The 22,403-nt window shown below is 32.5% G+C and overlaps 1 protein-coding gene across 4 annotated transcripts in view; it reads left to right on the top strand.

The window, feature by feature from the left end:
• Positions 1-22,180, top strand: part of LOC143240460 (paxillin-like) — a 39,842-nt gene extending 17,662 nt beyond the window's left edge. For 2 of the 4 annotated variants that reach the window (XM_076482902.1, XM_076482901.1), the window contains exons 2-6: positions 3,913-4,044; positions 5,450-5,644; positions 8,924-9,097; positions 11,215-11,445; positions 20,118-22,180. In XM_076482902.1, the coding sequence (XP_076339017.1) occupies positions 3,985-4,044; positions 5,450-5,644; positions 8,924-9,097; positions 11,215-11,445; positions 20,118-20,384 (927 nt within the window). In that variant the 5' untranslated portion in view covers positions 3,913-3,984 and the 3' untranslated portion in view covers positions 20,385-22,180. Of the gene's footprint in view, positions 1-3,912; positions 4,045-5,427; positions 5,645-8,923; positions 9,098-11,214; positions 11,446-18,187; positions 18,316-20,117 lie in introns of those variants that run through there. The other 2 variants (XR_013021768.1, XM_076482903.1) reach the window with 2 other exon arrangements.
• Positions 22,181-22,403: the final 223 nt, after the last annotated feature.

Genomic DNA, 22,403 nt, shown 5'->3' with positions numbered 1-22,403 from the left:
AAGAGAATAAATCAATTCTTCATTAAATGGAACAATGACAATGTCAGAAAACACTGCAAATAACACTCGACCACACAGCAAAAATCAGGACACCAAAAGATAAGGAATTTTGTTTTTGAAACTTAAAATGTCATGCAAAGCACATGCAACAAACAGGAGCAATGTTTAGAGTTTTGCTTTGATTAAAAAAGCTTTAGCAAATTTTAATTTTTTTGGAAATTGTTATTTTTATTGATTTTAAACGAAATATTTTTTAGCTAGATCAAGAAATCGTTTTGATTTTCTCTAAAAAATATCACAGTTAATATGGTTGATTTAATCAAAGCAATTCAAAGCCATTTTCATCCCAGCAATGCCTAGTATTCTAGTAGTATTCTCTGTAAATAGTTTTAAATTGTACTTTTGTATAGTTATATTTCATTTTTACAGTTTTTGTACAAATATAAATTATTTTAATATCTTTAAATTGTACTTATATATAAGTATATTCAATGTCGGCACCATTAACTTGTTCTATAAGTATATCCTGGAACACACATAGTTGAATACTTGGTAATTTTGTTTATGGAAAACATCAACAAAAAAGCAACGACAAACTTTACATATTCATGAGAAAAACACTTCAATATACATCGTTCATATATTATATAAGTTTGGCTTGCCATGAGAGAGTTCTTAGAGAAACTAAGAAGAAAACCTGGAGAATTAAAAAAAAATGAAAGAAATACTTTATCTGTCAAACTACTAGTTTATTCAACTGAAGCATGCTTTACAGAGACATACCACATCAAATAGATGGCACACTTTCTGCTGTTGTTTAATCCATTTACAGTATGTTTAGTTTTGCTAGTGTAAGTTATATCAAACCATATAGTGCCAAGTAGTTTCATCTTAAGTTAAACTATTCCAAGTACTCTACCTCATATAAAATCATTTGAGATTAAGTAGCTGATATAAAATCACTTGTACCAAGTACTTGTCAAATTATGTAGTACGAAGTACTCTCATATTAAGTCAAACATTTCCAAGTATTGTAACTCCTATTAAATCATATAGTAGCAAGTAACTGATATTAAATCAAAAACCCCCCAGTAGTTCCATGTTAATTCAAATGGTTTCAAGTGCTGTAGGAGTCAGGTTTTTATAGGGCCAGATTCTATACAGTATGTGTCTGTGACTTCAATCTGTGGTGATTAATTTCCACCATAAATAGACAGCATGCAATTCATTTGTTTTAAAATAATATATTCAAAACAAGTCAAATGTATGTACATAAATTTATTACATTACCACAATTATATTCAGCTACACAAGGGCTAACTGTGCTAGCTGTCCCTAATTTAGCAGTGTAAGACTGTTTTCAGATCATACACAAAGTATATTTATACATTTTGCACCAATATTTACAGTTCTGGAGATACAATGCCTGTCTCATGATTCTCGCACTGTCGATTTTGCACTTCTGGATGTATGCAAGTAGTTGATGGTCCATATGGATGATGAAATCCTTCCAGTTTAAGTAGTTCTAGAACTTCCAGATAACAAAAATGATGGCCAGACACTTTTCTTCAACTGCGAATTAGATCATAGAGTAGTTCTTTGCACTACTTAACAGTTTTTTTATTTACATTAATTACTGGAAACAGTCATTCTTCATGCAAATGTCTGAAGCATCATCCTGAACAAGGAACTATTTGTTGAAGTCTGACATTCAAAGGATTGGTGAACTTCCAAACATGTTATTTAACTTTCAAGATGAACTTTCTGTAGTATTTTGCTAACCCCCAGGAAGGATCTGACTTGCTGCTTGGATATTTGAGCTGGTGTATCTTGTACATAAGTTAGATTTTCCTCTTCCTTGGCTATTTCTCAGTCACCCATCTTCCAGCCAACATACTCCATGGCAGTATAGCTGATGTAGCACTTAAATGGTAAGTCTGCTGCTCTCACTCATTTGAACAGCTCTCCAAGTTTCTTAAGGTGGTCTTACCAAGTGGCTGTGTGGTTTAAATTGTCACCATATAATGCTCAATGTTGGTGGTGATGTGCAAAATTTTCATCACCATTCAATTGAATATTGCTGCTGAGTTGACTAACCCAAACAGTATTCTCTTAAACTGGTAACATCTGTCTGGTGTCACAAAGGCTGTCTTCTGTTTAGATTGTGTCTCCATTAGGATCTGCCAGTAATCTTTACTGCAGTTGATATTTGGAAGGAACTTGGATCCATCTAGTCTGGGTTGTCCATTGATTCAGAGTCAAGCTTTGTCATGATGTACAGCTTCCAGAAGTCTATGCAGAAGCAATTTGATCCATCCCTCTTCTTCATGATTACCAGCTTCTAGTATTGCCTCAAATTCCTGTTTTATTAAGTCTATCATCACAAAGTGCAACTGATGAGGCTTCATTATGACTGGATCCTTTGTTGTGTTTTTGATCTTGTGTTGTCAAGATTTGTCTTCCCTGGTCTATCTATTAAGACATCTGCTGGCACAGTAGATCTTTTAGCTCTGTCTTCTGCTTGCCAGTCAGTTCCTCACTGATATTTAAGTCTTTGTACATCTCATCTCCACCTAGTGGTCTTAGGTCTAATTGGCCTTCATCTTCTAGGAAAAAGGTCACCACCTTCTGGTATTGCATCTGTGACAGACACACCTTCATCCATCTGTGCCTGAATAACTGTACCCATTATGTCTTCTTCCCTTTTGAAGTACGTCTTCAACAGATTGGTATGCTCCTCATCTTTGACTCATCTTCTCCTGTACATAGCTCTTCTACCTCCTGCTCTTCTTGTTGTCTAACAAGCTCTCATAGATCACCATCTTTGATCCCAAGTTGCTCACTTCTCTTTACTCGTTTATCAAAATCAGTTCACATATTTATATAGTGATTGTAATCTCTACACTCCTTTCACCACCATTAAAGTTATGTATGTACAGGCCAACTTTTGCTGTCATTCATATCTTCTTTTACTGTCATTTACCACTATATAATACTGGCTGGCTTACCAGTAGGTCATATCAAACCATATAAAACCAAGTAGTTTCATATTAAGTCATACAGTTCTAAGTAGTTTCATATTACATCATACAGTTCCAGGTACTGTAGCTTTTTATCAAATAACATAGTACCAGGTAACTTCTTACTGTCATACAGTTTCAAGAAGCTCATATCAAATCATATAGTTCAAAGTTATTGATGCCTTAACCTATGATTTGGTCCATTTAAGTTGTTAATGGCATGGCCCATGTTTTTCTGTGGTACAAATTGTATTTATTTCTTCTTGATAAAAAGATATTATGTAAACCTTTAAGAGCATTAAAGCTTCTTAGTGTCTTCAGCTAATCCAGCAGTGTAATGTAATATATAATTATAAAGAGCCTTGACTGTCTTCTTGTTATGCCTGTGAAGTTAATTCATCTTTTCTTTTTTTTTAGTATTAACATGTCTTGCACCCGAAATGATCAGATTACCAAAATTGCTTAGTCTAGCAAATACGAATAAATTACACATGGATAAAAGAAGTGTCACAAAGCACCTCCAAATGTAATCTTACACTGACATCTAGAAGTATAGATAAAGTGGCATTCCTTCTGAGACTGATAGATTGTGGTTTACATCATTTTTGGGTGAAAGTTATATTTAGCTAGTAGCCTCTCCCATATGACTGGCAACTTATAGACAATAAAAAGTAATTCATGTAGCAATTAAATTATTAGATACCCTGAGAGGTTTTGTTTCATGATTGTTGTATTCATATTGAAAAAAATCAAATCAGTTAAGGTATCCAGATGATGAGCCACTAATCGATCAGTGGCAGAAAGTATTGCAACCATATTACCCAACAGTTTGAAAAAATACAGTTGAAAAGTACTCACATACCATGGTCTTTTCTTTTTTCTCTATAACTAGTAATTTCACTCCATTGCTAACTCATCCAGCCAAGTCTAAGACCATCATAACACTGTCCATTCCAGTACATTCATGGCTTCTTCAGCTACTAAAGAGTTAGATGATCTCATGGCCTCACTTTCTCACTTTAAGGTAAGTAAAATCAGTTTATTTATAGAAGCTAAGGAAAACTGTACCTTAGAGATCTTTAACAGACCACTGTCAACATTATTGCAAGAGTATAGTAGAGAATGAATATGAGAATTATCTAAGTTATACTAGTTATGCTTAAAATAAATTTAATGTAGGACATGAGATTATTTCTACCATCAGTGTTTTAAAGTTTGAATATTTTTTCTGTGGCTTCCAATGAAGAGATTTATACAGTTTAATAATAAAGTTCTGGTTACTTTGAAAACAATTAATAAATTCTAGTCACTTTATATATCCACATCTGGTTCTATGGCAACCTCAGTTACACAGTAAATTACTATTTGAACTTGAAACAATGGGGAGCCAAGCCCTAGTTACTTTATATACACCCATTACAGTTTGATCATGTAGAATTTCATAATCAATTAATTTTCAGCTCATAAATTAATTTAATCCAATTAATTGATTTTTAATATGAAACTCATAATTGGAATAATCAAAAGGAGTAATAGTTAGAAACATTAATTAGAATTAAATTATTATTTTGAGTCATAGCATTAACTGGTCTGAAAGAATAATGAAAAATCATAACTAAAGTAGTTTGATTACATGGATAGTTGAAATAATTAAAAATTAAAATAATCAGAAACATCAATTTTGGTTAATTGATTATTTTTATGACTAACTTATTTAATGATAATCTCTATTAAATGAGTATGTTATATGAAACTAACTGATGCTCATAGGTAATTGACTAAATGGATTAATTGCTCAATTCTAGCTTTATGTTAATTTTAGTTACATAATTAAACTACCATTAGTGATGTCTAGAACTACCATTACATGTAGAAATTGTACCACTGGGAAAGCTATCCTTAGTTACATGTGGTAAACTACTGTTACATATAGGATCTGTACAAGTGAATAATCAAGCCTTGGTTACAATGTAGACTGCTGTGAAAGATAGAGCTTGTACCAGGGGGAAGCCAAGCTTCAGTTGCATACAGAACTAACCTGAATTTCCTAAGCCAGTTGAACCTTGGGAAATATCAGAATTACTCCCAAATATATTATTAAAAGTTTGCTTGTTGTTAATTAAGCATAGCTGCAGAAGAGGCTTATTTTGCTGTGCCCACCTTGGGCATCTAAGCCCATATTTTAGCATTATAAGCCCTCAGACTTGCTGCTGAGCCTTTGCGAGCAACAGCAAAGATACCAAATTGATGATTGTATACAGTATAATCATTATATATCTTAGTTTTCATGAATTTTTTTTTTAATTCAGTACTTATAGATAGCTATTCATGATTGTCTTTAACAATATGTTTGTTATGTTTAAATTATTTTACATCTGATACATATAGTTAACTTACTTTTGATTAGAAGTTCTTAATAAATGCTTCAGCTGAATGACACCAGTCAGACAAGTAATGAAGCAGACTCTTCCAAGCCTCAAAAACCACCAAAGAAACCTTCTACTGGACAAAATAACCAGTTAGATTCCATGTTAGGCTCTCTCCAGTGTGATATGAACAAACAAGGGATCAATACTACCACTAAGGGTCTTTGTTCAGCTTGTAATAAGCCCATTGTTGGACAGGTATGAAATAATTTTATGAAGTAGAGAAACATAGACGAGATAAAAAATAAATAATACTTTTTATATTTTGTTCTACAGTAGTAGACAGACTAAATAATTATTATTAAACTTATGGAACCTACTAAATTATAAAGTTGCCTTTGTGCCATTAGATACAGAGAAAAGAAAATATAACTTAAATTGGTCAATGAATTTTCTCAACAAAATTTACATTTGAACAGCAAATCACTGGTAAAAAGATATTAAAATTTTAGTAATCAGAATTACATTGTACAATCTATTGCTAATTCATAAGTCCTTAGTAAAGATGTCTTTTAATTAATTATACTGTTTCATGCAAGCCTTAACTAATTTTATTTATTAATAAATAAATCCATTAGAATATCAAGATCTTAATTCTCAGTGTATTTTTTGCTCACTTTTATCTTTTTAACATATATTTAATAATAAAGGAATATATAAACACAAGTTGTTGTTTTTTATTTATGAGAATGTAATTCCACTGGTGGTACTGGTTTTTACTTTATTCTATAAATAATTCCATACTGTATTAATCTTTTTATCAACATTTTGTTCTTTGTATCATTAGTTTCTTAGATGATATAAATTAAACATCAGCTAGAGAACTTGTAAGTAGCACAGGGAAGCCAAGCCTTAATAATATGGTTGACAACTGATACAGATAGAATTTGTACCAGCAGGATCCAAGCCTTAGTTACACAGTAAATTACTTCATTTTGATGCATAAAGTTAGCCTATTTTTGATCAGAAATTTTTAATAAACATTTCAAATGAATTGGACCAGTTAGTTGTGTGGGGAAACAGCCACTGCCAAGTCTCAAAAATCACTCAAGCAATCTTCTGCTGGATTAAATAATCAGTTAGACTCCATGTTAGGCATTCTCTCTACTGTGATATGAACAAACAAGTGATCAGTAGGATACGTTCAAATCTCTAAAATTGTTTACTCTTCAAAAAGAAGAGTTAGAGGGGATCTGAATGAGGTGATAATATGAATAATGGAGGTGGTGATGTTGGTGACGACAAGATCAGTTTGTAGGATGAATTTAAAGATGAAGACCTACTCTAATATTTTTCAGAATGGCACATATTTGCATGTAATATGGGTAAAGAACAGCTGTTCTGCTTCTCAGTTTAAAACTAATTTGCAACTTGTCTTAGCACTTGTAATTATTGATGATAAGTGATATTTAAAAATGTTTTATTAAGTTTAGTGATTACCTTTGACAGGTTACTTACAAAATTGACATATAATTTGCTTGGTTCCTAATTTTATAACATATACACAATGTACTCATGACAGGTATAAAAAAGGTTATTTATATTTTCAAGGTATTATACTGAAAAAAATAATTATTAACTATCTAGCCTGAACATTTACTAGCATTTCCTCCTTTGTGCATTAACTTTACTTCAGTATTCTTAAAGGCTCAAACATTTAAAACTTTGTTCTATAGTCAACATAGTTTCACTAGGGGAAAATACTATCTTAAATTTGGCATTATTTGAAGAGGTTGCTGTTTATTTAGATAAAGGTAAGTAATGGATTTGGTGTGCCTGGATTTTCAGAAAGCATTTGACAAGGTGCCACGAAAGGCTTGTTAAAAAAATAACAACCTTTGTATGTGTATGTGATAAATTTGTTTATTGGATAGAAAAGTAGCTCAATGGAAGAGAGTTGCATTATTAATAAATGGAGTTCAGTCAAATGTGATTAATATCATAAGTGATGTACTTCAGGGCTCAGTGTTAGGACCTTTGCTCTTTTATGTAAATGACATAGATGAAGGAACTGTCAATAAATTATTTAAATTTGTTGATGATATTAAGGTATGAAGTTCTGTTGATTATGAGGAGGATGGTACTGATTTAAAAAATAATTTTAATTATTTGGTGGTTTTTGGCCAATAAAATAAGAGATGCTATTAAACTATGAAAATGAGAGGCACTGCATGTAGAATATCATAATTTGAATTATATATAATTTCTGATAGGAATACCCTTGTGAGTGTTATGATAGAAAAAGATCTAGTTGTTCTATTTGATCAGTCTCTTAAGCTGTTCTAGCATTATACTGTTGCTAATGGCATAACATATAGAAATTTAGGTTATCTACATAAATATTATATAAGTCTAAAGAGACTATAAGTTTATTGCATAAGTCACTGATTAGGCCACATTTGGAGAATTTTGTTCAGTGTTGAGATCCTTACTGTAAAAAGGATATTAAACTGTTGAAAAGACAAGCTATGATAATACCTAGGATGAAAATATTGTCATGCAAGGGCAGATTAAGATCTCTGAATCTATTTTTTCTTGAAAAAGGAAGAGTTGGAGTGGATTTGACTGAAAAGATAAAATTGATAGTGTTAATGCATCATCTTTTTTTCTTCCTAGCTTATAAAATGGTAGGACTAGGAAATGTAAATATAAAATTTTTGCATGGTAGGAGCCATCTTTATATAGCTTTACTTTTCTGATAAGGTAGTTGGCCTTTGAAATAAACTGTTTCAGATGTAGTCGAGGCAGTAAATACAAGAGAGTTTAGGGGAAGGCTTGACTAATAATTGGATGATAAGAGCTAGCTTTGAGAATTTTTTCAACTTAATTTAGTTAAGTGGATGGAATAAAAGGCCAGCAGACCTCTTGTTGTCCTTAAACTTTATGTTATTTTAAATTTATTATTACAAAATGTAATATTAACAGTAGTAGTAATGAAATTAGCAACCATTTATTAGTTAACCAAATTTTTCTTATTTTATTACATAATGTACAGAGTTCTATACCTTGGAATGTTTATGTTAAATTTCTGTTAGATTAAAAGGTAACATGTAGTGGTAATGATTCCACATAAGAGGCTGTAACTATAACATACATTTGTACCATGAATTATTACTTCCTTAATCGGACTTCAAATTTGTTGCACTGTTAGACTATGATTTAATAATAAATGATTTACTGTGTGTGTGTTTTCTTATAGTAAAGCCACATTGGGCTCTCTCTTGAGTCCACTGAAGGGAATCAAACCCCTGATTTTAGTGTTGTAAATCCATAGGCTTACCGCTGTACAAGCGAAGGATGATTTACTGTGTAGTAAATATTAAAGAATTTACTGTGTATAGTGATATTTACCAGTGGACAGCAAAGCAACAGTTCCTGATGAAAACAAAAACTTTCATAAGTGCACTTAAGCCATAAATTCTCTGAATGTTTTTGCAGGATATTAATGCATTCTGTGTTAATCGTGTCTACTTTTAGGTGGTGACTGCTTTAGGAAAAGTATGGCATTCAGAACATTTCACCTGCAACTATTGCAATCAGGAACTTGGAACAAATGACTTCTTTGAACGAGATGGGCAACCTTACTGTGAAACAGATTATCACAGTATCTTCTCTCCTCATTGTGCTTATTGTAACATGTCTATCTTAAATGTAAGTATTATTCTACTTAGAAACAATTGAACTGATTTATTCTTCGGAACATTACAAAGGTAACTAGATATAGTCACATTTTCATATCACACGTTCACATCAAATCCTAGCAAACTAGCAAAATGCTGGTAGTACACATTTCAGAAAGAAGATTCATAGATTCTTAGTGGTGAGTATTAATAAACCCATGATACATGCACTTTAGTCATTTATATTGCACAGTTATGAGTGAAGAAAGTCCCTGTAATTGTGATTTGTAATCCTCACTTGAATTGTATGACATACCCAAGCTGCATACAAGGAAACAGGGAGGTATCTGGACAGCAGCTTCAAGTTGTTTTAATGGTTTCCAATAAAACATGGGTCAGCTCAATAAACTCTAAAAATCTGGTATTTGGAGTGCATGTTTGCTTGCAACATAATTAGAAATACTGTGTCCAAGTGATTACTGTAGATTGTTTTTCTATCATATTTGTCATAATTTATTCGTGATTAACACAAGGCCTATTGGCTTCTAATGCTCCACCAACTGTAAGCACTTAAACCATAACTATTTATAATAAAACCCTATTTTAAATATATGGTGACGATTAGCACTACCTCAATTCAGTTGCTTATGGTTTAAATAAATTAATTTCTGCACAAAGGAGCATCTTTTAACTTTTGTAAAAGTAAAAGCACTCATAGATGTGAGTAAAATGGGTTTTTATATTAAAAAATATTGATCACAGGGAGCAAAAAGTTTACACACATGAATATGATATATACATATTTATTAACATTTAATACATGAAATTATTAATTATGATACAATTACAAGCAATTTTAAAGACGAAAAATGTTGTTGCTAGAAGCATTCACAAATTTGTTAGTGGTGAGTGTGAACAAGCAACCACAGGTTAATGAAAATATTGGAGAAGTCATAACATGTATAACATTAGTATGACTGTAATAAAATTACCAAAAAACAAACAGTGCTCTTGTTAATCTCATCTGTGTGTCAGTTACATAAAATAAAATTTTATCAAAATAAATTCTAATTATTATGTGACATTACAGAGAATGGCACCTCATCTGTTGAATTACATTTGCTTTGGTTTAATTTTTGGATAACATAAAACCTATTAATTTCATGTGCTTTCCATATCCTTCAAATGCATTCTTTTTATATCTTATATTGTATTTCATCCATTTTGAATTCTATTTGTCTTAATCACAGGAGTTTTCAGTTTAGTTTATCATTTCCAGAACATACATACCCTACAACAATCATAATTTTATACCTTTAGAAAGTGTGATACTCTCAGGTTAAACTTACTTTTCAAAGAATGTTTGGTAGGTCTGCTTTATAATGATAGAATTAGCAGTATAAATTACAAAAGTAAATCTGATTTAAAAACTCACTGAGTTCAAGTTAAGAAATAAGAACACTTTATAATTTTATTCAATAAACAAAACATAGTGTACGTGTTTGCTTTTTGTATAATGAAGTGTCACCTTCTACTTAAATTGTGAATGTATTACTTTCTCTCATGATGTCTTCTCATCAACCAACTCATTAGAAACTTTGGATTTACTCATTCTTATTCAACATAGGGGGAGACTGTAACTTCTAGACATTATCTGCCTTACATGTGAAAGACACTGCTGTCATTGACCTATTTGCACAATGTATAGCATTACAGCAATACCACCCCCACCCACCTCCACAAGCAGAGGAGGTATTATCTCTAGAGAACAACAAATGAACAGAGGCAGCTACAGTTAAGTCAAATTAATGGTTTTCTAGACCTCACATTATGCAAAAACTTCAGAGGCTCAGAATTAATGAAAAGTTTAAAAATTTTTACAAGAAAGTAAGAATGTAGAAAATGTATATTTTGCATAACATAAAAGTAGAGTCAGGAATTTAGGATTACTTTATGTGGCAATTTTATCACGTTTGGAAGATCTGGGAATGAACTTTTCTACATTTATTATATATTACATGTATATCAATAACTTAAAGGATTCAAAATGGCCAGAAATAAGTACATCCAATAACAGTGAAATATCAAAGTTAACTCTTTATTTTCTAAAGGTACAGAATATAACTAAATGTTTTATTTTGTTAACAGAAATGTGTGACTGCTTTGGACAAGACTTGGCATCCTGAACATTTCTTTTGCACCCAGTGTGGTCAGCAATTTGATGAGGAAGGATTTCATGAGAGAGATGGAAAACCTTACTGTCAAGAGGATTATTTTGAGCTGTTTGCCCCCAAGTGTGCAGGGTGCAATCGTCCGATCACAAAATACTATATTTTGGCACTAAACAATAAATGGCATCCTGATTGCTTTATTTGTATGGTGGGTAGCTTAGTAGTATTTAAAGCAATTGTTCATGGTGTGAGATTAAAAAATGTTTCATTTACAGTGTTAGTATTTGTGAATAACAGGCAGTTAATACTGAAGGATTTACAGAGTTTATACATGACAGGGAAAGTTTCTATACTAGTTACAATGCTAGCTTAATATATGTGTAGAACAGGAAGTTTTTGCATGACTGCAAGTTTAATTACCACATACAGTGATATATTATTATGTCTACAGAAGTCCATACTTATTCTAACAAAATTAAGAAGCAAAAACAATAAACTTTATTTTGTCAAGATAAAAGTCATTGGTACCTACTAAAAATTATATTTCATTAAACTGTACTAAAGTCTTTCAAAGATAAAACATCTTGTGTTGTTAATTTGTTGTATTCCCAAGCGAAAGTTATAATATTTACACGTTATATAAATTGTACTTCTGCAATCCTGTCACCATATATATGTCACTTGTGGCACTGTGTACATTACACTACATAAAATTATGCTTCTTCTGTGATAAAACATCCAAAAGTGTTGCAAAAGTTGAGTATGTTATACAATTTTATAACCTTAAAGTTTTTTCAAATCTGGTAATGCTATAACTAACGATTATTCTTCTTGAAAATAGCCCTATACCATAGTTGCCATTTCAAAAGGCTCAATTATAAGGTCATCATGTCAAAAGACCCCCGTTCTCCATATTGGCTTTCCATAATCCAGATAACATAATAGGACATTTTAACAGTATGATAGCAGAGAAATCCACAGGCTTTTAGTCTGATGACTTGACTTATTATGTCTTTGTAAGAACTGCTATGAATACCTATTCTGCTCTCCAGATGATTGTGTAAGATATGCAGTGACTGAAAAGATATTCTGTTGAAGCAACTTGAGTACATGGAACTTGTGTTGCTTTTCCAGATAAAGATCTTGATTATGCAGCATATTCTTGCCTGAAACACATGGGCAGCTTCTTTTACCGAATTTTTTTATGGATTCTCAACTTTCACAAAAAAAAAACAACTTTTGTTACGACAGTTGGGTTTTAATTTGTTGCAGGTCTTTTTCTAGACAGTCCTGGGTTCTCAAATTAATCCATATTCCTTTATTTTCTAACACCATCAAGTGCAAGGAATATTTTCCTCTTGGAAATTTTAAATTGCCAATCAAAGCAGATCTTTATTATCTGCATTTTTGAGTATTTTGTGTCAGAAAAAAACTGTTACACACCTTTTCGAATGTGATCAACTTTCAGTAGCATCACACTACTTTTGAACATCAAAGTCAAAATGTAGTTTCATATAGGTCATATATATATATGACAACTGCTATGACTGTTATGTGAATTGCCAATTTGCATATTCAAGATTGCTCTAATATAATGTAATCAACCTTCTGTAATAAACATACACAGAAAAAAGTGACTTACTTATTATAAACACAATCATATGTTATTGTGATAGAAACTATCGAATTGAGAGTGATGTAATTAATCATAAAATAATTTGTTAAGACATTTTAAATTTTAAAATAAAACTAGTATCAACTAAATAAAAATAAAGTAATGCTACTTTTCCAAATATACAGATGAAACACATGTTATGTAAAATGTTAACCTATATTTAACAATAACACACCTTGTTTTTTAATCTGTGATATTCTCAGGTGAAACTGACTTTCAATTCATTTTTGAAGTTTACCCCATCTCAGTGCACTCTTTCTCTGGGCAACAGACACAGCACAGTATTTTAATTATTGTTAAATATCTGAACTTGAATACAAGCATGAATGTTAGAATAAATGTGAGTAATACCTTGATGCTCTTCAGTCTTTATTTTGTGTGACATCTGGAGAATCTCTCACTGTAGAGCTCTGGAAACTGCAAGCTGCAACACAGTTAGAGAACCATGGCTCAGTGGTTTGCAGTAACTGTACAGTTTCCTTTCTGTATTAGTAGCTGATTATACAAGTACACTCCTCAATTAGTCCATTACCTTGATGTATTATAAGGAGCACATCCTTAGGTTGGAATTATTCAGTTGCTCTACCTGGAGCTCCTAAACTGTTAATCATAGAATCTACCTACCAGCATAATCACCTACTTCATGGGTTGCCATTGCTATGGTTTCAACTCTAGGATCAGGACATTCCATAAACAAACAAAGTCTCACTGTGAACATAGACAGTCTCTACACATTTGTGTGTTGCAGCCCAGATGATGCATAATGACAAAGTCATATTCTTGCAATATTGTTATTCAATATGCCACAATCCTTTCCATATTTTTAAAGTTCATTAGACACTCCAACAAAGCACTGTACACCTTAACAATGAACCATTAAACTTCTACCATACAAGTAATGGTAGTAACATTTCATAAGAACCACAAATGCAAACAGTTCTTTGCTCGACATACAATATTTACATACAGGAGCCATGCACATAAGACATAAGACTAAAGTATGCAATGACTCTTTCTACTCTTTTTTGGAACTGCATTAACACTACTCAGATTCCATTGTCATTGCATCAGTGTTTAAACAGAAACTCACTGTTGTTTAGATGGATAGGCCAGAATTGGAGGATCCATTAAAGCAAACTTTAATGATTGAAATGTTTGGTAATATTTCTTACTTCATCTAAAGTGCATCATGGATTTTGTGAGAGCAGATAGTGGTGCTTTTCTGAAGTAATTTCCCACAAACCATCAGGAAGTGGTGGACTTTTCTCTTGGTTAAAAGCATAGTTTCTCATCACAGCCCAGTCTGTAGAAACTACATCCTAACCTACAGTGTGACCAATGACCAAAGGTGCTGTACTTCTGTGTGTATCAGCAAACACTTTATTGGTTTCATTTGATCTTTTTTTTTAACCTTCCAGAATAACATTTTTTTAGGTTCTCAGCCACAGACATGAACGTGCTACCAAATATCAAATTATCAATGCAGATCAGGCATCTTCCCATTGCAACCCCTTCAATATAAGATCCATTAACCTTTCAAAAGTAATTGGTGCATTATACAAGCCAAATGGAATGAGTAAGAATTCATAATAGTCATCTTCTGCTAAAAGCAGTCTCAAGTCTTCTTTTATTATACAGTTCATTTTGCCAATGTCCAGATACCAAGTGTTGAACCAATGAGAACCATTTGAATCATCCATATATTCATTTGCCCATAGCAAAGAATGAGGTACTGCATTTGTAGCCACAGTTAACTCAATTTCATTTTTTTTATCTAAATCCTAACAATATCTAAGTTTTATGCCCTTCAAAACAAATCTGGATTGGGGAACAATCTGGAAACCCAATCACATGCAGGTTTATCCCCATAGACAATTAGTTCTCTCATGCACAGTACTTGAATATATAGAAATTGATATTTACCCTTGAGATAACCCATGCATTTGTATATTTGAGTGTTTTGTTATGTTGCCTTCATGCATGTTATATGTCTTCACAATTTTATTACGTTATAATTATGCCATCCATCATTGTCAACCAAGTGTGTAATACCTAAGAATATTTATAAATAGATTCACTTTGAGGTTAGAGTGGTCACAACCACGTGGTATTTCTTACAATAGACACTGGAGGCTTTGAAATTTGAATTAGGAACTCCCCATGTACCTGCTGGTCAAACGTGGTATTGATTTGTTTATCTTTTAGAAACCTTCAATGACTGTCTTGATTTTGATAACGTAAAAGTCAGAATGCATAAGATATTTAGTATATGTCTTAATTCATTGTTTCTATCTTGCTACGATCCCGTGTTGAATTGATATGTTTGTTAAGCTGTAATTTTGTGCTTGTACCAGTAACAATATGGCTTTTGTGTACAGTTGTCTTCTATGGGAGTGTAATTCGAATATGTGTGTGTGTTTGCTTATATGAACTTTGGCAATGTTGCTAAACTTGTTAATTCTTTATTGTTACAGTTTCACGGTGTGGATGGTATGAATGTAGTTTGTCACGTTAAATTGCATTTAAATATCAGTGATTGTCATGTGGGTCCATATGGAGCAACAGCGTTCACCCATTTAAAATTAACACAGAACTTCAGTATACCTTCCTTCCACTTGACAACAACTGGTGAAGAAAGCCAAGCACTCTTCAAAAGTTGTATCACCCTGCACTTCAACATCCACTGTACTGCAGTGTGGTACCATCTGTAATGCCCAAAGGAAGCTCTCTCACAACAGTTGATTTATCATATTAGCATTGCCTATACCTATTAATAATATTAACTTCTGATCAGATCAAACTACCTACTTAAAGAAAAACTAAAAATAAACCTGCTAATGAGTATAGCTAATATAAAAAGCTCCCATATTTTCACTGGTTTATTTGTAGTTAAGTACAAAGCTTCATTATGGGCTATCTGTGCTCTGCTCATCATGTGTATTGAAATCCATTTTCTAGTGTTTTAAGTCCACATACATACTGTTGTGCTGATTAGAATGCATTCTTTCATCAGTTTAGTACTTTTTGGCTGTACTCCAAATAATATTGCATGATGTTCAACCAACTTAGAAAATTTAGGTTAGTTCTAAATACATACATGAAGCTAACAATGCAAAAAAAAATCTCTGTAATAGAAATAGAGCAATGAAAAATAGAATTACAAAGTAAGAAAGTTCACTATATTATAAATTCTAACCAATATTGTTAATAAAAGTAACAATGAAGAAATAACAGAGTATACCATACTTATAGAATGCACAAGCATTAGTTGTTGTATTTGATGTGGCAAGTCACTATTGTTTTAGCAAAACAGGCATTGATCCTACAAATACATTGTCATGTTCAGCCAACAAGTCATCAAGTTGATTTTACTTGGTTGGGTCTGGATTGTTTGGATAACTTATGACAAATACATCTTCAAATACTTTGGTAGCCATATTACATTCAGGCATGGAATAGATGCAACTCTAGCATTACCATACTCATGATCACTTCTACTTTGTTTACCATACCTACAACCATTCCAGCATACAACTGGAATTGGATAATTACAAAACAATTTGGAGACTACATTCCTCATCAGAAAGACAACTATCTCAGCTAATCTTACATGCTTTCTGGAAAGAAAAAAAAAAGTTCATTTCATGCATGACTTATGTAACTGCATTACATGGTATTGATACATTAGACTTTGGAATAAAAATACATAACACCAATTATGTATATGAATGTATTTATTCCATCTGCTATATATTCTCTTGTGTGGTCCACTTCCCTGAGCTTGATCTCTCTAGTTAGATAATTTTTTGCAGTATATCCATCCTGAGGGAGCCAATACCAGATCTGAAGAAAGAGATAACTACCTTCATTCTATAAGAGAAATTTCTTAGATAGAGCCAGAGATCTACCCCTCCTCTGATATCTAAGCTATTACTATTCACCAGAAGAAACTCATTAGCTGCTGACCAGAGTGTTGATCTTACTTGGAGGGCTTGATATATTAGAAAGTCCACTAATGTTCTGACTGCTCCCATGTAAACCAAGAACTCAATCTTTTGCCCTTGTGCTCTTACAGATATCTACCAAGCTCTGCCCAGCTCTGAGAGAGGTGAACTGATTACTAGAGTTTCTGGTGCAAGCATTCCCCAATGTTTCTTCAACTTACTGGCCATAACTGAAGAAGAGTTGAATTATAGGCACAACTCAGGTACAACAGTAAACCAGAGCTCCTATTTATCCCAGTATGTTTTGCTGCACTGACAGGGATTTCCAGTGAAAGTCAAAGCCCCTCCCTTAAAGATTCTCAGCCATTGTCTGAGTAAATTGCCACCAATGTCACAAGTGTAATTGTTGTAAACATACAGGGCTCTCCCACTTGTTTGAGCAATTTGTTACTGGTGCAGGGCAATGAGTTACTTATAGCATCTCTTCATACAGCTCTCCACAAGCGATGGTTGTTGTAGGTTATTGCTGTGTTTCCTACCAAAGATATAACTCTGATTTGAGAAGCTTCTCTGCCATATCATTTTTTGACCTTTTTAGTTGGGTGTGGGTGGATTTGAATTGTGGTACTGTGACTGGCAACAGCCTGGAAATCCTTTAAAGACCTTCCCAAGTAGTCTCAGGCTTGCTAGGTGTCACTTTTACTTGGCAACTTTTAATTATTTCTACTTCCCTTGTGCTGAGTTTAGTTTTCCTCAGGGATATGGTTTAAACTATTGATTTTGATGCACTAGATATCATCTAATCATTACAAGTCTGCTGCTGTATGCTGACTGAGGTTAGCAACTTTTGCAGCATTGGCAAAATTCCTACATCCAAGACAAGACCTTTCCTGGACTAAACATCACTCTTATATAAAATACTTTCTTCTCTCCAATGGCAAATTCTCTCTCATCAGTGAGAGTACATCTACTTTAAGAATATTCCATTCTTTAGTAAAAGCAGTTTCTTTTGAAATCCCTTCAAAACAAGAGATCAAGTAATTAGTAAATCCTGTGGTCGTGACATCAACATAACTCCTTCCTACCTACTCTTTGGTACTTTCAGATGAAACTGATTTCAACATAAGCATTAGAAATTTGTGATTTACAATAGAAAGAATAATCAGAAAAATTGCAAAGTAAACTTAAGCTTAACTGAATGATTAAATTTGAGTTAAGAAAATAAACAGTTTAGAAACTTCACTGAAAGTGAAACCCAATATTATTGTGTACCAGACAGAACAAAACACAGCATGATTATTTATGTAGTAACTGGACAGTGCTTTCTACAGGATCAATGAATGAATCAGCAGTTTTCATCTCTCAAGATGTCTTTCTGTTGATCTGCACACTGTGGCTTCCAAGTAGAAATGACATAAACCATCACAAATCCTTTAACTGTCCAGCTGATTTTTGTTCAGTAAGTATTAGCAAATGCTTTTAACAATTTATATATATATTTTCTTCAGTGGTTGAGATCTTACAGTGTGTGTGCGTGCATGTGTGTGTGTGTGTGTGTGTGTGTATATAGACAGATCTAAAACTTTTCTTTACATACAAGGAATAAAAAAAGCTCAACTCTATCCAATATTTAATATTACTTCCTGTGTTGGATAGAGTTAAGCTCTAACAGAAAGCCTGAGAAGAATTAAACTAAAGTTTTTCTTTCTATTTTCACTACTCCAATAATTTTAGCTATGTAGTAGAGTATGAATATATCTATAGTTAACTCACATTATCACCTGTAGAAAGATGAGATGTGAATAAACATCAGTTACTTGAAAGTCCAGTTTGTTTACTTAATGAAGTTAATTTACTATTACAGCTCTTCTCAAGTGGAGATATAAACCACCAAAAAACAGCAGTTATGAACAACACTGAGTCATTTTGTTTATGAAAGAGAAAGTTACTTGGTAGATTGTTACCTTGTACTAGTAGTAGAAGTTGATTTGATATAAGGTTTATGAAAGTATCCACATACAGATTATTTGATGAAATCAGAGTTTGGGGTGTTCCACTAGATTTAGCACTTACGATTTCTTTACCTTTCAATCAAGAAAGATGTGATATGAAACCTATTAACTTATATAAGGTAACTTTTCCAAACCATGACCAATTTGTAACTGTAGTTTCAAGTTATAAGCCCACATGGGTCATTGGCAAAGACATGCTCTGTGTAAACTCATATATGAAAAATTATGCCATACAAAATGTAGTTTTGATACATGTCCTGCAATGTTAACTGGTATATTTTTGTATGACAACTTCCCTACCAACATATAAAAATTCTTAAAATAAATTGAACAAGACAATTTTATACTTTCTCTCTCAAGATACAAGTATAAGGGAGTTTACAAAAATATACAAGTATTCAAACTTTCTTAATTTGTCTGTCTTAGGGAAATATTTTTGTCAATCTGATTGGTTCAGAAACAATTTATAATATTTCTAATCTTCAAGTATATAGTAAACTTTTAACTTAAAGCTCTTGAAACAATATAGCATTTTACTACAACTATTGTTTTGAAAGTATGTCTCAAGGCTTTAACCTAAATATTGTTTCAAGATGTATAGTATTGGAAATTACAATATGTTCATATTTTTTCCATTAAACAAAATGATCATATTTATCAGCAAGAAGTTTATATGAGCTTACTGAGATTCATTGTATTATACAACAAACAAAAGTATCAGTTTTCACTAATGGTAAAGGTTAATCTAACAAAAACACTCATCCCAAATGACAGGAAACTTTTGAGTTATTCTATCAATTTCAGTTAATTCATGGACTTTAAGAAGGTTAACTGTGTTAAACTCTTTGTTTCACTCATAAACAAAATTCTTAGCTACTTATACCTCCCACTGCAAAAATTAATTGTTGAGCAATTGAGTCATGCTAAGAGATGCTCAATAATAACATAAGGTAAATCTACATGCATCACATTTCAAAATGTGAATGACAGTTTGGTTAATTCCTAACAACTTAATGAAGAATATCCTGCTTACAAAATAAAATTTGGCATCAACATTATTCACCTGTCTATCATCATTTCAAAAGTGAATGTTGAGCTTTGTCTGGATGCACAGCTTTTCAAATGCAGCACAGGAAGTGGTCATCATAAACGAGTGCTTGGACAAATGCCACTGTTTGCAAAACATACATAAGATTATATGACTAGCTACAGCATAACTTAAACCACCACATTATCTTTATTTTCTTAGGACTGCAGACAGCCATTCAAAGAAGGGAGTTTCTTTGATCATGATGGACAACCATACTGTGAAATTCACTACCATGCCAGGCGAGGTTCACTCTGCAGTGGTTGTCACAAGCCTATTTCTGGCTGTTGTATCACAGCTATGTTCAAGAAGTTCCACCCAGAGCATTTTGTGTGTTTCTTCTGTCTAAAGCAGCTAAATAAAGGGACATTTAAAGAACACAATGAAAAGCCATACTGTGATGGTTGTTTCGAGAAACTTTTTAGTTAAAACTTTATTGAATTTGTTTGAAAGTGCTTTTAAAACCCAAACATTATATATTTTTGTGATAAAAGGAAAAGAGCTATTAAGATGAGCATATTAAGTTCAACATGGAATGTTTTTTTAAGATTTTTGGCTTCAATCTTAGCTTAATAATATTAGAAATAGTTTTTGTAGCTTTAAGTTTTTATTATATATCACAAATATTGTATAACAAAATGATGTAGATTACTTATACAAAGGCAGTTGTTGATTGGTTGGATGAATGAATACATTTTATTTAGTTAGATGAATAAATATGTATTATCAAGTTCATTTGACAGCTGACATAATATATATGTTGTGCAAGTGAACAAATGAAAGTACATTACATCGTTTAGTAGATCATGTGTTTTCATCCCTCCAAAGGATAAACAGTATAAAAACACTCAGTAATCAAGATGATTATTTATCTAGCTAAATGAAGGTATATTGTTTAGTTATATGAATGGATGCATATTGCTTAATTAAACAAATTAACATTATTAAGTTCATTAGCTGTTCAATTGTATGCTGGGGTAATTAAGGTAGATTATTTAGACAAGAATTAGTGCATATACTTTAAGTAGACATATGAAAGTACACCATTAAGTAAATTTGAATGGTGTGGTTTGAATTTCATGCAAATTTACACAATGGCTATCTGCACCAGCTGTTCCTAATTTAGCAGCATAAGACTAGAGAGTTTGTTTGTTTTTGAATTTCATGCAAAGCTACACAAGGGCTAGCCATCCCTAATTTAGCAGTGTAAGACTAGAGGGAAGGCAGCTAGTTATCACCACCCACCACCAACTCTTTTACCAATAAATAGTGGGATCGACCTTCATGTTATAAAGCCCCCACAGCTAAAAGGGCAAGTAAGTTTGGTGCAACAGGGATACAAATCCATAACCCTCAGATTAAAAGTTGAGCACTCTAACCACCTGGCCATGTTGAGCCAAGCCTAGAGACAAGGCAACTAGTTATTACCACCCACCACCAACTTTTGGGCTAATCTTTTACCAAGGAATAGTTGGACTGACCATCACATTATAATGCCCCCATGACTGGAAAGGCAAGCTTGCTTGGTTATACAGGGATTTGAACCCATGACCCTCAAATTGCAAGTTGAACACCTTAACTACCTGGCACATTTGGATTGACATTTGTTTGTTCCTTAAGTTCATTGTTAAGCAAATATAAAAGCATGTTTAGTGTCTGGAGTTTTCATAATAGGGAGGAGGTGGTATTTTCTTTCTTCTAATTACCTCTTTAAAAAACAATATGCACCCTTTTTTTCATGACTTTGGTTTTTAAAGGGTCCTGGTAAAACAGAAGTCTTCTTTGTTTAATAATTTCATCAAAATTATACAGAATTTACAAAAAGTAAAGAAAATGGGCAAAATGAATTAACTGTGTTCACCTCATTTTTTTTTATTCAAAAGTCTTCGTTTCTTTGTGTGATTGAAAAACAACAATTTGAAAAAGGGAAAAATTGCCAAAAGTATATGTTAGAAGGGAAGCAACTGTAAAAAATGAAGCTGGTGGGGACACTATATTCTTCTTTTACTTGGCCTTAGGTAGAGTGCATTATTTGTCATCTAATTTAATGGACTGAAATTTAGTTAGATAAGTAGATATATGCTCTTCAGTTAGATAAATGAACATGCATTATCACTGTCAAGTTAATTGGATGTTTATTTTAGAAATGGTTGAATGGATGTATGTTGTTTAATTAAAATTATATTATTCAGTACATTGAAATAAATATGTAATTTTATTTAAGGGATTCACATTGCTTGTTGGAGGCATTAATGTTGTTTCAGTTTATGAGTGGAAGTATACTTTTTGAGAAGTTTGGAATGGTTGTCATTTGGTTTAACCCTATGTGCATGGGTGGAAAGTAAAGTGTGCATGCCCACAACCTCTTACAGAGTGTGATTCAACACAGTATTATGTGTTTGATGTCAGAGTTATCAACTATTTATTTCATCTACACTGATTATTTAG

This window comes from Tachypleus tridentatus, chromosome 13 (assembly GCF_004210375.1).
Source record: "Tachypleus tridentatus isolate NWPU-2018 chromosome 13, ASM421037v1, whole genome shotgun sequence".
Taxonomy (NCBI): domain Eukaryota; kingdom Metazoa; phylum Arthropoda; class Merostomata; order Xiphosura; family Limulidae; genus Tachypleus; species Tachypleus tridentatus.
This window is presented reverse-complemented; position numbering and strand designations above follow the sequence as displayed.